Source organism: Gallus gallus, chromosome 1, assembly GCF_016699485.2.
Source record: "Gallus gallus isolate bGalGal1 chromosome 1, bGalGal1.mat.broiler.GRCg7b, whole genome shotgun sequence".
Taxonomy (NCBI): domain Eukaryota; kingdom Metazoa; phylum Chordata; class Aves; order Galliformes; family Phasianidae; genus Gallus; species Gallus gallus.
In genome coordinates, this window is record NC_052532.1 from 71,608,981 (window position 1) to 71,624,703 (window position 15,723).

Here is a 15,723-nt window from a genome sequence, read left to right on the forward strand (position 1 = left end):
GCATTGTGCTTCATGCCCACTTTATACAGTTCTGACTAATGCGGTGTACTGCATGGGAGTATCCCAAGGTTTGGTGCTGCCAGAAGGAGACCTCTTCAAGCTTGGTCTCACACCTGAGAATTAAGTCTGGCCTCCGTCCCTGCATTTTGTAGACCACCAGAGCCTGATACCTCACAGAACCGGTGAGACTTTACTGATCAGCATGCACTCTTCAGCAGGGTTTTCCCATGTCAGTACTATCCCTGCACCTTGCATGAAGCTTCCCAGTACTTCCCAGGCAAATTTAAGACTTCAAATGAACCATATTCCACATATTGTATTAAATCTGCCTGATGCCAGAAGCTTGTGTTGGCTGCCAGGTGTTCAGCACAGGAGACCCTTATTTTTTGAATCATTTTTATTTTTGCCTCTCTCTGGTTAATGTGTGTCTCTTTCCCCATCTCCCTCAGTTGCACTTGCAGCAGGCAGGGAGACTGGTTCTGGAGAGCGGAGTGGAGAAGCAAAGGGGGAGCATGGGGTGCTATTGTGAAATAGTGAAAAGGAGGGGAGAATGTGGACAATAGTAGGAAATGTGTGTAGTTCCGTGAGAAGAGAAGAGAAGAGAAGAGAAGAGAAGAGAAGAGAAGAGAAGAGAAGAGAAGAGAAGAGAAGAGAAGAGAAGAGAAGAGAAGAGAAGAGAAGAGAAGAGAAAGAAAAAGATGTTAGAAACGCAAATTTTATAAAAAGGGAAAATAGGCATTCTGGAAATAAAAGTAGTTTTTCTAACAGTATGTGCAGAGCATGATTAAATCCTACATAAGGTAAAGAAAAGTCTTTGTCTCAGAGGTTGTTTTGTCTAGCCGTGTTAAACGTAGACACCTAAAAGTCAATGGCAATTAGGTACCAGCTTTTTTTGCTGAAGAACCACCTGGGCATGCTTTGGGAAGTGGATTTTCAAAGAAGGCTGCAGGTCTGGTGCAGCCGGGGGCAGGAAGTGTCAAACCCATAATCAGGTGATGGTAGAGTGATCTCCATATGGCAGTATGTCCTAGACTATAGTCCCCATGTCATCTGGGAAGGCTGTCACACAACCTGTCAGTACCAGGCATTGGCCTTGCTGGAGAAGGTGCCACAGAAAAAGCCACTGAAATGGTGCTCAGGGCTGTGGTCCATGCACTCTCCAGAAGTGTCAAACAGCAGCTGATTCTAACATTTGAGCTGTAGCCTTGTGAACAAAACTTGAGCACAGTGGTCTCATCTGGTGGTTGTTTGGTCTTTTTTTTTTTTTTTTTGTCTTTTTTTTCTTTACAGCATGTGTGTGCACTTTTCTTTTGTACCAAGGAACTCTTTGTTTGCTTGCTAAGTGCTTCCCCACAGGAAATTTCCTGTGATGGAAAACTCTGGGGAAACTTCCTGTCAGACAAGATGCTGCTAGGGGCAGATAACAGCAAGGCACAAACCCACAAGCCACAGCAGCTGAAGAGGCATTGCCACCGGGTGCTTTCTGCCGGTGGAGGCTGGGCCACAAGACAAGTCAGCCTCTTTCTTGAGTGATCTGGGGCAATAGAGCAGGGGAAATGCTCATTGAAAGATCCATGGCTGCCGGTGACTGATAAAATCTTTACTAAGGCTAGCCATTGCAGTTGGATGTTGTTGAAGACAGATCCTCAGAAGCTACAGACTCATTTTATCATATGGGACTCCTTCTGGATCAGCTAGGTCAGCATTCCCTCAGGCTCTGAAGAAACTCTGTCGTTAATAATGCCACTGGAAACCAGATACCAAGGTTTTACTTAGGTTGTGCCCTAAAATGCACAATCAAGTAAGGGAAGCCATTGCCCTGTGGAAAGAAACCACCTTTCAAAAAGGTTGCTGGTATCCTATTGCTTTCCTGAAGAGAGGGCCCTGCAGCCAAATTGTTTTTGATCCTATGGCTGTCCCTGGCAGTCTGTGGAGAATGTTTTCTTGTCGCTTACTGCCATTTGCTCTTATATTGGTGCAAAAGAAAAAATAAAAATAAAAAATTAGCCTGACTATCAAATGACTATTACTAAGGATGGCACCATAGGCTCCAGCAGAGATATCCTGTCATTTCAGGCAAAGGATGTGGAGGATATGGCTCTGCAAGAGTGAGCGGCAACTCTGCAACAGTGATTCAGTTAGTCCGAAGTTGACATTGTGAAATGTATTTGGGCAAAGCACCCTGGTGTGCTTTTTAGCTAAAGGCACACAGTGCCAGTAGACATCACATCTCCTGTGCTGTTAGATGGGTCTCTGGGGAACACTGAGGCCAAAAAGAGACCTTCATCCTTCCACAACTCTTGCTGTTTAACTTCTCAGTGTTCCAGCTTCCTCAGATGCTAGTGTTTCTTCCTGTCCCCATTGACCTCCGTCAATATCAGTGGTGACCAAATGAGTAAGACTTCAAAGTTGTCACTCTGTCGACCCAGAGGTGCACTTGCTCCATAAATGCTAGTATGAGTTTCCCTCTTAACAAATCACCCTCTGCCTTCCACAGTGTCGCCTTCAACTCTTTAAAAATGTTTCTGCAGCACCTCAACTCTCCATGCTGCTTTCTGTCTTCATCTGTACCATACAATTCTTAAAGTGCTGCTGGTTCCTGATAACAATCCTTTTTATAGTACTCTCATTTCAGTTTGTGGTCAGTTGCCTAAATATTGTCTACACAGCAAGATTTGTTGTTTGCATGTAACTCTTGTTTATTTATGCCAGGAGTCTGGCAGTTTTACACCAAAAAATGGACGAGAGAACAGTCTTCCAGGCATTTTGACCTGAATCTTCCTGTTTCTCTTCAGAGTTCAACTTCTTAAATTTAGCAAAGACTTTTAATTTGCCTCCTGGCTTTTCTGCTTAGTTTAGAAATTTAAGTTGAAATCACATTAAATTAAGAAGTCCTGAAGCAACTTCTATAGGTCCAGTTCCCCTTAGATGAGGAAAGGCAGATGTTTTAAACTTTCAGTTGTCAATATGGCATAGTTTCAATAATCCCTTAATTCAGCCAGCAGGAACTGTTTCAGTTTCATTAATAGATTTGACTCATAAATGTATGTATGCTGGCCAGGTAGCCAGCCAGCCAGCCACTGGATTTGTGAGACAGCCCAACTGTCTGTCATTTCTTGGCTGACAGGGGACCCCAATTTGCTAGTGCTGCTTCTAGATATGGGGCAGATAGAAGTGAGACACTGCTTCTGGTTTTCAGGTAATGAGAAGAATTGGCTTCAGGGCTATATGTAGCCATCAGTTCTCATCTTGCCTAACCTGCCATATATCAAAGGCATCCAGGAAATATGACTAGCTCTTTTTGTGGGGTGAATGGCACTACCGCTTGTTTTTCAGGTTTTCAGACACTTCCCGTGGTAAGAACTTGTTTTTAATTGTTTTTCAACTTTTTCATATTTTAAGTGTTGTGGCTGATATTTTCTTTGCCAGGACAGAGAAGAATACATTGGTGTTAAACTCTCAAAAGGTCCAATGTCCCGAGATTTGAACACACTGGAAAGAAGAGCGTCTCATGTGCTCTCCATCTCCCTTTAGCAGGGACTGCAAATGGGAGAGGAATCTGCTTATTCAAGTCAAAAATGAGGAGAGTTTGAACCCCAGGGAAGATGATGGCACATTCCTGCTGCTGTCAGTTACCTTCTTAGCAAAACCTGGCAGAGGAGAGTAGGTTGGATCTGAAAGCATTGGGCCTGCTGCTGACCCATGCAGGTTTCATTATGATGCCAGGGTGGAATTTCTGAGAGTTTTTTTTTCCCCATTACTGATACTTTAAAAACAAGGGAAAAAATTACACGCCATTATATATATTCTGTGCTACAGATACTGATATCATAAAGGTGTGGAAATGTCAAGGTTAATATTGCCATGTATGTACATTGATCCTTCAATTACACAAGCTTTGCATATGCATTAACACATGCAGCATCTAGTAAAGTGGGGACTCCAATTACTGCATGGGCAAGTTTGCCAATTACCAAAAGGAGGAAAGAGGGCATCCATATTGTCAGTAGAGAGGATAATTGCACGAGAAGGCTATTAAGTCTGCAGGGACCATGAGTCTGCCTAGTGTCATTAGCGCTCTTAGAGGTCACAGGCTGTCCGTAACCACGTCAGCTTTGGTAACTACAACTGGGCTGGAGTGGTTGTCTTTGAAGCATGTAAGAGTTTCTGCTTGAGTGTATTCAGTATCTGTGGGTTTATTAGGTAGAAGTGGAGGCCTGTAGCTGAACTCAGGTTTTCCTGATCCCTTGTCCAGTGTCCTCCTTGCAAGAAGCACCCACCTTCTCTTCCATTCATATTCAGTATCACTGTGGCAATTAACTCAGCTGTTTACATGGAAAAGTAAAAGTAGGAGGAAAATATTTATTATATTTTTAGCAGTCTGTAATGTAATTTAGCAGATAGAAAAAACAAGGAGAGGAGCTTTCTGGAGACCACCAATATGCGCTTTGTAGGCTGGAGCTGGGGGATTGATAAGTTAAATTAACCGAGGTAAAAGTTGCTGAACATACTCATACACCATCAAGCTGGAAATTCACTCACAAGAAGACTTGTCATTAAAATCACTCAAATCGAGTAGAGGCCCTTCCATTGACTGTAGAAGGCTCTAGGTTAAACCCTTTTATGTCCTAAGATGTTTGACTGGGAGATAAGTATGTGTGTGTTTGTAAAGTTTTGTCATGCTGTAGTGGTAAGGCGTAAACCTCACTGTGTACATGGATGTACCGAGTAAGTGTGCTACAGAAAATCCAGGATAAAGCACTGTATTGTTCATTCAAAAAATCTAATTTGGTTTTAATAATTCATAATGCTTAGTAACACGCTAGAAAATGTTTTGTAATGTATTGTGTAAACATAATAAAGTCTTGGGGAAATTGGAGTTCACTACAGCTTGGCTACTAAGTATTTTCACTGAAGCAAAGTGAAACAGCTCAAGGCTGTGAAGTATGATCCAGTCGGTAGATTTGTAAACCGAAAACTCACACTGTTAATTTGTAAATACAAATAGTGCTGTTTGAAAATGAAATCATTAAGAGAGCTTATATGTCTGTAAACTTTCTTGGCATTAATTTGTAATGCTGTACAAGTAGCTGTCTTTGGAACAAAATTCTTCTTAGAAGAAGTCATCATTATAAATGTTTTACTTTTATTCCAAATATTCTAAGTTGGAAAAAAGAGCTTTTTGCAGTGCTTATCAGAAAAATGTTGTAAATTTTGCTTATCCCAAATTCAAAAGAGATATCACAGACATGGAATATTTCATTTTTTACCTTCTTGTTTTTTCAATGGATCTGACTTTGCATATTCAAACAAATGTTGTTAGGGGCTCACCAGTCTCCTGAGTGCATTGAGCTTTCTTTTTTTCTTTTTATTTTTTTTTCATTTTCCCCACCACCATTGGTGGAGACCAAGATACTGCTTCCTGTAGCAAAATCTATGGTGCTGCTTCATCGTTTCTGTTTTGTTCAGCTTTCATGAGACAGAGATTTCAGTAAAATGCCAGTAAATTACATTCTCTTAATAGCTCTATTTAAAGATGACAATCTAAGGAAACTCTCTGGACAAAAATATCATTTCTCTCCTGTTTGTGTGCATTACTAAGCATACTGGTGTTCTGGTTTGTGATTGCAACTGAAAGACTGCAATTATGCAGAATAATAATGCAGATATATTGAATTAGATGATGAGGATCATTTGATTTCTGTTAGCACAATACCTTCTGGCCCTTCACATGGACCAGGGCCTCGTTTTGCAAGCTGCTGTAGTTGGTAAAATAACTGTTCTGTCCTTCTGTACAAGTAGGGCATCAATTCCACTGATTTATAACTACTGGATATTTGCAAGCTGCTATAATGACTAATAAACAAACAAAACAAAGCAAGGGATTGCATTGTCAGTGAGAATTTCAGAATGTGTCAAAATGTCAGCATAATCCTTTCCAGAAGAAAGAATTTGGAATTAAAGATAATCTCCCAGGTTAAAGATACACACTTTTGAAAAAAAAAGAAAGACAGCTTTTTCAGCCGCTTCTTTCCCTGAAAAACAGAAATCCAATCGGGGCATCTCCCTAAAATAACTTGAACTGCTTTTCTAAGTAAACGCTCACAGGAATGAGAGTTAAACGGTGCAAACCTTGATGTCTTAATGCCATATTTACTTAAACTGATGCACTTAAATATTCGTCTTCCTTTTGAGTATTTATAGGATTTGCTTTACAATTCCAAGTCTATTTCAATTTTTCACTACAGGTATGAATCTCAATTACATTTCTGTGTAGAATTGCTTTGAGTTTGAATAAATTTCAATTGTTTCATTTAAATACAATCAAGAGGCTTTCATTTTAAAGTAGAAAGATAAACCACAACCATTTTGATTGAATTTGAAAAAAAAGCTTTGCAGAGAAAGAGGAATTCTTTTCACACCAACACTGCAATTTTCTTTATTTAATGCTGTGCAAATAAGAATAGAGTTACCTTAATATACTGGCTCTTTACAAGAAATAAAAATAAATCTAGAATGTATAGCTGAATGAATGTTGGGATTAACGACAGATAAGGTTTTCCTAGGGCTTCTCTGACACACAGAGAAGTGTCTGATAACTGATGAAGTGGAGAGAGGAGGAAAAATAAGAGAAAAAATATATGCAAAGCCACTTGGGTACAGTTATGCAAATGACCTTATCAGGATAACCAAAAGGCTTCTGCATTGTGCCTGCCAATTAGGAAATAACAGTGACGGACATATGCAGCTCCCTCTTCCTGAGGAGATGCAGCTTTAGCCTGCGTTGTTGGCAACCACTTTGTGAAAGGAGATTAAAAATTCTCTTTTTTTTATTTCTTTTAAAGAGGTTGGCAGGGATGCTGAATGAATCCTGGACAGGGCAAGCACTGTGATGATATCCTGGTACCATTTTTTCAATTTCATTTGTACTTTAGCAACCCAAAAGAGCAAAGGGACCGCTGGGCTTTGACGGGGTAAAGAAATAGTTCCACATTTCTTCGAAGGCTTCACAGAACTTTCTGTATTGGCATCTCTCCATCCTGACTGCCCCTCCGAAGACAGAAGGGGAGAAAGAACACTTCCTGCTGCATGGCCAAGCTCTATCTGCCCCTTCCAGCTGTACTGTCCTCTTTTTCTCATCCTTTACGATTGAATCCACTCTCACTTATCATTCAGCTGAGTGGAATAAGCTCATGGTGGTATGATGTGTCTGTGAAGACCCTTTGTGTACCTGAGTTGACTGAAGGCAGCCTGAAAATTTGTGCTCAAGAGCTGAATTCTGGATTGGATGCACCTCAAGGGTGTGTTTACTGCTCCCCAGACAGAAAGGATGACTGACTGAGTAGTGTTAAAGGGTGAAAAAGAAAAGAAAAAAACAACAAACAAAAACAGTGCAATCTTTCTGCAACTTAAAGCAGAACTGTATGCCAGAGTGGGAACCCATACATTTTGTCTTTCTCTTTTTGCCGCTGTGGGGGGTATGCTGGGAGAGAGAGCAATAGCATCCTGAGTGGAAGAACAGGATTTAGTGGGGCTAACGGTCAAAAGCAGTGTGTGCATTGGAGCTACCAGGAGGGAGCATGCTCTGAGAGAGGTATTCCTCAGGAAAGTACCTAACCAAAGCTCCCAGCATTGAAGGTCTATCTTATTGCAAAAGGTTGTGCAGAGGTCAGCTAAGATCATACAGAACTGTCAGTGAACTGAACGAAACAGAAAAGTTTGGTGTTGGGGAGTTGTGCTCCCTCCATCCCTGTTGGGGTCAGTGCTCCATCTGCCTCTGTCATCAGTGATATCTGGGGTGTGCTTATCTATCTTCTGCAAAAATAACAAAAAAGGAGTTATGCCTCAGAAACACTGGTATTTTGTGTAACTTTGCCCTCAGTAGTGAAAATCCCTTCTCTGGACACCAAACTGAGGAGACAACAGTATGCTCACATACACACAAAAATCTCAGTGTGCACTATCGTTGACTCTTTGACCTTATCAGTGCATATCCAAGTCCATTCTTTAGGATCCCTTCTTTGTTCTTAAGTTTTCAAAATCTTTTTTTTCCTTCAAAGCTAGTTCCTATGTGGAATTTTTAATACTCCTGACTGAGAGCAACCTGTTTCCCTGTGTCGTTTTTATATGTTAGCAATTGTAATTCCTACAAGGATGCTTTTTAGTAACGGGGAAGGCAGTGAAGCGGCACGTGTTATGCATGCCAGCCCCTCTTGTACACACAGAGGCTTACATATTTCTGGAAGAGAATGGAAAAACAGAATAATAGTGCGGTGATTTTTTTTTTTTTTTCAAGCATGCTGCTCACTTTTTGTTTACTTTCTGATAACACCAAGGTATTTACGTGCAAACAAAAGACTCCTCTTGCCGAATCAGCCACCTCCTCCTCCTACCTGGTTCCATCAGCCAAGTTGCAGAAGCATGACTGTGACAGCACTAAATAAATAAGGGTGAGGTTGGCCTGGCAAGAGAAAGCTCCTCTTCACACTGTATGCACACCTCAGAGATTCGGGGTGGGGGAAGAGAAAATCTAGATAAAGTTTAAAACGAGACATCAACAAACCATGCTATTAAAAAAGTCATCATGCTTTCTTTTGAAGGTTAATTTTAAAGTCAAGTTGTGTTTCAGGACCTAGAAATTTAAAAATTTGTTCAGGCTGGGGAATAGGCATTATTGGACAGGACTATCTTAAGAGCTGCCCATTGCAACTGACTCTAAGGGATGTATAAGAAAAAAAATAGTATAATTTGCTATGGAATAGAAACCTTTTTTCTGAATTTCCGTTGTTTGATTGTCCAAACACCTGGATAGCAAGGGCATAAATCCTTTCAGAAATTGCATTAATATCCTCAGAAAGTCTGTATGGTGTCAAACGTGGGACAGTGTGTTCGTGAACATTTGAGTCCATATGCTCTACATTTATTATCTGCCAGAGTGGTGTGAGACATCTAGAGTCTGCAGATTTTTTCAGGGTTTCACGGATAATTTTTTTTGGCAGTTTGCATTCCCTAATATCATTCTGTGTGAAATTGCTGAAGGAGAGACTTCTACCTCCCTCAAATTGACAGTATTCCCATGTCTGCATTTCTGTACCATGCTGTCAGTGCTAAGGCAGTTGACCCCAGTCACGTGAAAAAATAAAAATCATGTTAATAAGCAAAGCATTTCACAGAAGTAGTGTTCCACTTCTAGCTTAGTTCCTAGCTAAGGAAAAGACCTGGAATATCATCTTGCTTTGCACTGATAACATTAGTTTAGTAACTTATGTAATGTAGAAATTGTAGAGACAGGCATGAAGAGTTAGGGCAACCTAAAAAGTTAGGTTAGAAGGCATCCATTTTTAAAACATGCGTTACTATCCTTCACTAATATGCGTGTTTGCTTCTCACTCTCTTAACTTCTCAAGTCTCTCTTTCTACTCCCTTTGCTCCCTGCCATCTCCTTCCCATACAAATGCATGCTTTAATCCCCAGCCTAAGAAGCTTATAAGCAGTTGAAATCTGGATTTGACTCCTGTGTTCTGGATATCCAGAAACTTCCATCCTGTTGATCTAATATGGAAGAACTTTTCCAAAAATTGCTCTTGCTAGAATGGTTGGCAGAAGCAGCTTTCATGGGTACTTAGTTTATGGCACAGAGAGAGGAGATGCAGGCAAGCATTTCTTAGTAATGCAGAAGACACTGCATCAGAGATGGCCAAATTCAGACAAGTCCAGATGCATGACCAGTAGATTCAAAGAATGACTTTTTAATAAGATGTTTCCTCTTGTGCAAGTTGGTTGTGAATCAGTCTTCCCAGGAGAGCAGAAACTTGAGACGACTTGGAAGTTATGGTACTAAAGAATGAAGCTAAACTGGTTTGGACTTGGTAAACCAAGCAAGTCTTGAAGGATAGGAAGAATAGAAGAGAGAATACTACCTTATTGAGAGATACTTCTGTTGCATTCCTGACTTTCATGTGTGATTGTGAAAGTCTTGAGTTTTTGTGAATAGAAATTGTGTGTGGACAGATATACCTACAAATCTGGATTTCCATATCAGGTAAGATATGTAATTTGGGAAGCATCCATCATAGAACTGCCTTCAGTTTGCCAAAATAAGAGGAAGTGCTACTATGAAAACTGTAATCAGGCAAGCTGATGAAAGAGTAATTCAGGCACATTTTCACAGTATCCACTTGGTTTAAGAGAACATGGGGATTCCAGTAGTTTCAGTTGGTTCCCAAGGGGACCAGCATTGTCTGCACACCATCATATTGTTTGCTTTGTTTGCGCATTCGATCCCTTTCCTGTCCTGTCTACTTATATTGTTATGTCCTCCAGGCAGGGATTTCTCCTTTTTAATACTAGCAGGCACAAACGTAAGTAATGTACAGAAGCCATCAGGTGTTATGGTGTGATGTCATTTGAGTCTTTTACAATACTTAAACTAGGAAAGGTAATCATGCTGCTCACCTTCCCTTCCTTTCAAAAGAAGAGTCACTTGTTAGTGGGACTGCGAGGGGTAACTTTCATACCCCTCCCTTCTGTCACTAGTTGATCTGACCTCAGTTGGATCCCTGATTTGTGCCTAGGGACATGTGTCCCCATGGTGGAGGCTCTGGGACACCGAACTGCAGCACATAGTGCCCCTCTCAAGAGACACGGGTCTCTTTGCCCCTCACATCTGCAGGGGGTAGCTGGAGATAGCAAGCATAGGGATGGCCATTCTTTGTGGGATAGGAAGGGTGGAAAGAAGGGCAGCAAAAGATAGCTTCACTGATGAAGTCATTAGGTCTCTCTACTAGCACAATGGGTTTACAGAGTATTAGCAGTTGAGAAGCAGTGGTGCTATCAGTTACTCTAATTTCTGGGTATGCAGTTTCTCACACAGCACCTTTACCTTTGCAAGAAAACAAAAAAGCAGGATGAGATAGAACTTCCTTGTGAATTATCCATTTGTTTTCATTCAAAGTTTGATCCTCTACTGGAAGTGCATGAGGAAATTATTTGCCTCTATTGACATTGCTGTTATTTTTCCAGTCCTGAAAGCAAACCTTTCTCAGTGACATCATCAAGATTAAGCTCAAATAATACAGTGAGCCTATGCATTTTTCAGGGGCGCTGTGTTCTGTAGCAATATTGGTTGAAGCATTTCCTCCCTTCTCAGTCACCACTTCCAGCTGTTACTCTTTTTTGTGATTTGTCACTGTCTCAACTGGTTGTGTTGACCTGGTAGTGCAGTCTTGACTGTTATTGCAACTGAGCTCTTAATCAGCCCAGAAAGCTGGTCTGGCAGATGCCAGCGTACGTGTGTACTTATATACAGATTTTCTCTCTCATCAAAACCGCAGTATAATCTTACCAATTTCACTGGCATATCAGAGGAAGTGGGCAAAGACCTGCCACTGAGCAATGGCCTGCAAGGAGCTTGCTTGAAGGACAGTGTGGTCAGTGCTGACATCCCAATGTCAAGGTAGAAATTACCATCTTTGTACCAACTCCTTTATACTAGATAGAATAACTGAATACTGTTCTGATATCACCACTTGGGGAGCGGCAATATTTCCCTCAAGCACACTACTCATACAAGACTCCTGTGAAGCTGGAGGGGTGAAACTGAAGTATGTCCTGTCACTGTTATGGGTGAGCAGTTGGCTGATGGGTTGGACCCAAAGGGTTGTAAGTAATGGGGTTCCATCAGGCTGGTGACCAGTTGCTAGTGTGGTTCTCCAGGGCTCCATTTTTGGGCCAGTTCTCTTTAGGAGTTGGACTTGATCCTTACAGGTCCCTTCCAACTGAATATTCTGTGACTCTATGATTTCATGTATTTCTGAAATCTCAGGCTCAGGCTCGTAGCTGTACAGCGTGCCCAAGAACTTGCTGAAGCCCTGGTACCCCCATACCTCCACATGAAGTAGCTACTATGGGGTCAAGTGGCTGTGCTGAGCATGCAGCGGATGTTTAGGCCCTTGTGACTGGCACCTCAAGGGGCTAGCTCAGAGAGCAACCCAGAGATGGCTGCAAGCCATCTTTGAGACAAACAGTACAGCAGCCTGTCTCCAGTCTGACGAGCCAGCAAACGAGATCTTGAGTTCCATCCTAATTAATACTGATTGCTGATTGCTTGAACAGTATTCTTAAGTGGTCCCAAATAGAAGTAATGTCTTAACTTCCTGTGACTTCTACAGAAGCCTGTTTTTGGAGGGGCTTATATGAAAAGTTAGTGAATGTGCTGACTAGCTTCAGAGCAAGCAGGAGTTAAACCCTGGAGAGGAAGCAATTCTTAAGCTGCAGCGAAGATAATCATGATAATTTATCATCTGATAATCAAAGAGCACACACTTAATTTGTTCTCATTATCAATGTATTTCAAGCACAAGTACCTTAGTACAAGAAGCCTGCCTATGCACAGGCTGCACTGGAAGGGTAGAGATAAAGAGCCCCATGCAAATGCAGTGAGGCTACTTCTGTATAGGAGATGTGTTATGGTGCAGTGTGGAGTCCATCCCAGTGGCTTCCTTATCCCCCTGCTTGTGGAGAAGGATCTTTAGCATATAGAACTGTTGTTTTAAGCTTCTGACCTTCCTCTAGGACAGCAGTGTCTTCTTTAAGAAATGACTGACAGTACATGAGAGCTGCAGGGATTTGGTTCATTAAGGAACCATCAAGAAGTAAAGCTAAATCTGGATGTTTTTAACCATGTCGAAACTCTGGCTTGCAGCATCTTGGGAGCTGAAAGTGTCTGCAGCACACTGAGAGCAGGCTTTTACCTGCAAAGCCTGAGATATGGCTCAAAACCGAGTACAGCACGCAGTCTCTAGACCTGAAATTTACACCGTTTCCCCTAGTTATTTAATATTTAATGTTACCTGAAGGCAGGTCTTTCTGTAAAGGACAGAAGAGCTAATATACTGGTGGACTGAAGTAGTCTTTTTTAGCCCTCCTGGATTAGGGGTCTGAAGACAGAGACACCTTGCATAGACAGAGATCCAAAAATGAAATCAGTTTAAGTAAATGCTGCTGGTAAATTTTTTGCTGTGCTGCTTTACTTGACGGCTACAGGCAGAGTAAGCCATAGGTCTGGCTGCACTGCCAGAATCTGCTTTTCCTGTAGTACCACAGATGCGGCTGCAGCTCATGAGACTTGGAGACCTGGTGCTGAGAAGCCAACGTGACATCTTGCTGTCACAGTTTAGGCTGTTGTGTAGTGAGGCTGGCCTCACGTTCCCTGGAAACAGCCTGGAAAACATGCTCTTTGTGTATTCTCTCCCCCCCCTCCAGCTCTCACAATCATGGTTGAGTTAGAAAACAAAGTCGTAGCCAAAATTCCTCAAGGGAATGGGACCCAGCCTCATCACGATGTGAGCCTCTGAGAACAAAATCTCCCTGTGAGAAGAAAGCAGCTTCTTAATACAGGAGGATTACGATGTCTTGCTGTGTTGGTGGTGGTGTTTTGCTGGCGTGTGAGACTGAGATTTCAGAACTTTCCGCTTGATTCAGCTGCACAAAAAGGACTTCCTGACCTCTCTTCTGAAACTGTAGAGTCACCTATAAGTTTGCAGCTGCTGGAAGATCAAAGTGACCACGCTGATATTAGGTTAAACTGACGAATTACAGAAAGAACCGTCTTAATTTTAGCAACTGCACTGATTGTAACTAGCAACTACTTCTTCGGTTTTTCATATCTTTCTGGAGTGCTGACAGGATGCACAGAACCGGGGCTTTCGGTTCCATCACCAGCATGACTTCTCCATATTCTAAGCATGGCACATACAGCAATTAGGCAGCAGGCAAAAGACTTAAGTAAAACCGTATGTGGGCCAAAATGAGCAAGATCTATTTATTTCTAATTACTTACAAATCCTCAGCACCCCAGCCAGGGATCCAGGCTGTATTGTGTTAAAAAGAAAAAAATAAGCAGACTCCAGTGTAATAGCAATGCATTCTAATACATTTTTGAGTGACAAGGGTTTGGTGTAAAAATCACTTTTGCCTGAGTAAGTGCCACAAGAAGTAGGAAGGAAATGTTTTTCTTAACTAAGGGTATAAAGATGCCTTGCATTTGTGCAGTTGTAAAGAGAAGCAAGATATAGTTCCTGGATTCAATTCCTACCATAACAGATTTGGTGTATGGGCAGGTGTCCAATGATTTCGTGCCTCACATTATAAAAAAGATACGATAATGTAATCTGTCCTCAGTTGAAGGGCCCTTGGTAGTGTAAATATGCAAGTGTTACTGGTAGTAGTATCCCATGGATGGAACAGTAACTGCGGTCAATATAGGAAAACTTTAAAGAATCGTTTTTAGGTCTGAATTTTGACCTCGATTAAAATGAATTGTTCTGAAAAAATAAAGAGGTGCTGAGAAATAAATTATTTTTTTAAAAATCTCCTAGGTTTCTGCTTGCAAAACCTCTTGCTTCTTTCAGCGTGGTCGTTTGAGCTAGCTAACACATGTCATTGTCAAGGCTCAGCTAGTTTTGTTTAGGATACAGTTTTTGCACATACAAGGAAAAAAGCTACAGAAGACGTTTCTTTCAGCTCCTTTTGGAAGGGAGCAGTAGGAAAGCAATGTCTGCTCCATGGAAAATGGCCAAAAATTGGGTGAGAAGCAGTCAGAAGTGGATTAAGACTTCAGCTGGGAGCAGATCCAAACCGACATTTCCCCATTCCCCATCCCCCTGCCAGCTGTTTCTGTTGCACGAGCTGCTCTGATAGGAATCCCATGGTCACCTGCCCTCTGACTGTGGTCACTACAAGACCAAGGAGAAGAGTCATCTTGCACTCAGGCAGTTTTTTCTGTGTGTGGCAACTGTGGTAGCAGCCGCAGTCAGCTGGCTGACGGTGTGCTGGCAGCGTCTTGCTGACTCTGTCACGCTCTGGCCTTCTCCAAATGTGGTACCCAGATGCAAAAAAGCCAGCCTTCGTTCCCCCCTGGAAGGAGTGCTCTTGCTGGGCTTCTAGGAAGGTTTTTCGCCAACCCTGCAAAAGGAAGCTGGAGTCGTTCTGCGTGGTTCTTGAAAGCTCTTGGACATGGCTCATGGAATGAGTGCCTGGAAAACAGGCTGGTCTTTTCATCACCTCTGTGGCTGCTTGCATCTTTGGCTGGTAGGTTTTCCCTTCCAGAACTTAAAACAGTGGCCACTTTAGCACATGTATCAGCACCATTTATCTGGACTGATTTGTACCAGGAAAGAGATGCATCCTGCATGAATTCTCCATTCAGACTGCGGACTGCCTGTCAGGAGCACGTGGACTGTGCCTGCATTACAACACTTTCTGCAGCTGATCCCATACAGGGGCAGCTCACAGAGGAGAGAGGGCTAAATCCGAAAGGTTGATTTGTCTGCAAGCAAACTCCAGATGATGCAGTAGAAACAGAAAGGAGGAAGGCGTCCTCAGTGGGTCAGATATTGATTTCAGTAACAAGAAGTGCAGCATGACTGACCGTGTTAAATGACTGGGGCTGTGCTTGAAGCTTTATTCTGACATCAGTTACGACTCTGAGGACTTCAAGGAATTGGTCTGCATTGTTCAGCGACTTTTCTGTCTGTTCTTGGGGCAGGGGATCTTAGGCGTGGCTGAGTAATTTCATGTAGGAGAGTTACTTCATTTGCTAACCTGTATCTGCAAAGGAGAAGTTTGGCTGCGGAGTGAGAAAGAATACGTTCTTCACGTTAAATCTCACAGAGAGTGGCTTTTCCCTTCTCCTTTCACACTTAAATTGACTTCAGATTCTGT

General features: G+C 42.0%; 1 protein-coding gene across 11 annotated transcripts in view; it reads left to right on the forward strand.

The window, feature by feature from the left end:
* The window catches only part of ETV6 (ETS variant 6), a 132,763-nt gene that overhangs the window by 78,271 nt on the left and 38,769 nt on the right, over positions 1-15,723 (forward strand). Inside the window, exon 1 of one of the 11 annotated variants that reach the window (XM_046907575.1) lies at positions 1-15,090. This exon is cut by the window's left edge and continues 35,086 nt beyond it. The exons of the other annotated variants lie outside the window; for them this stretch is intronic. Within the exon in view, the coding sequence (XP_046763531.1) occupies positions 14,889-15,090 (202 nt within the window). The 5' untranslated portion in view covers positions 1-14,888. The remainder of the gene's footprint in view (positions 15,091-15,723) is intronic. 11 annotated transcript variants of the gene reach the window in all.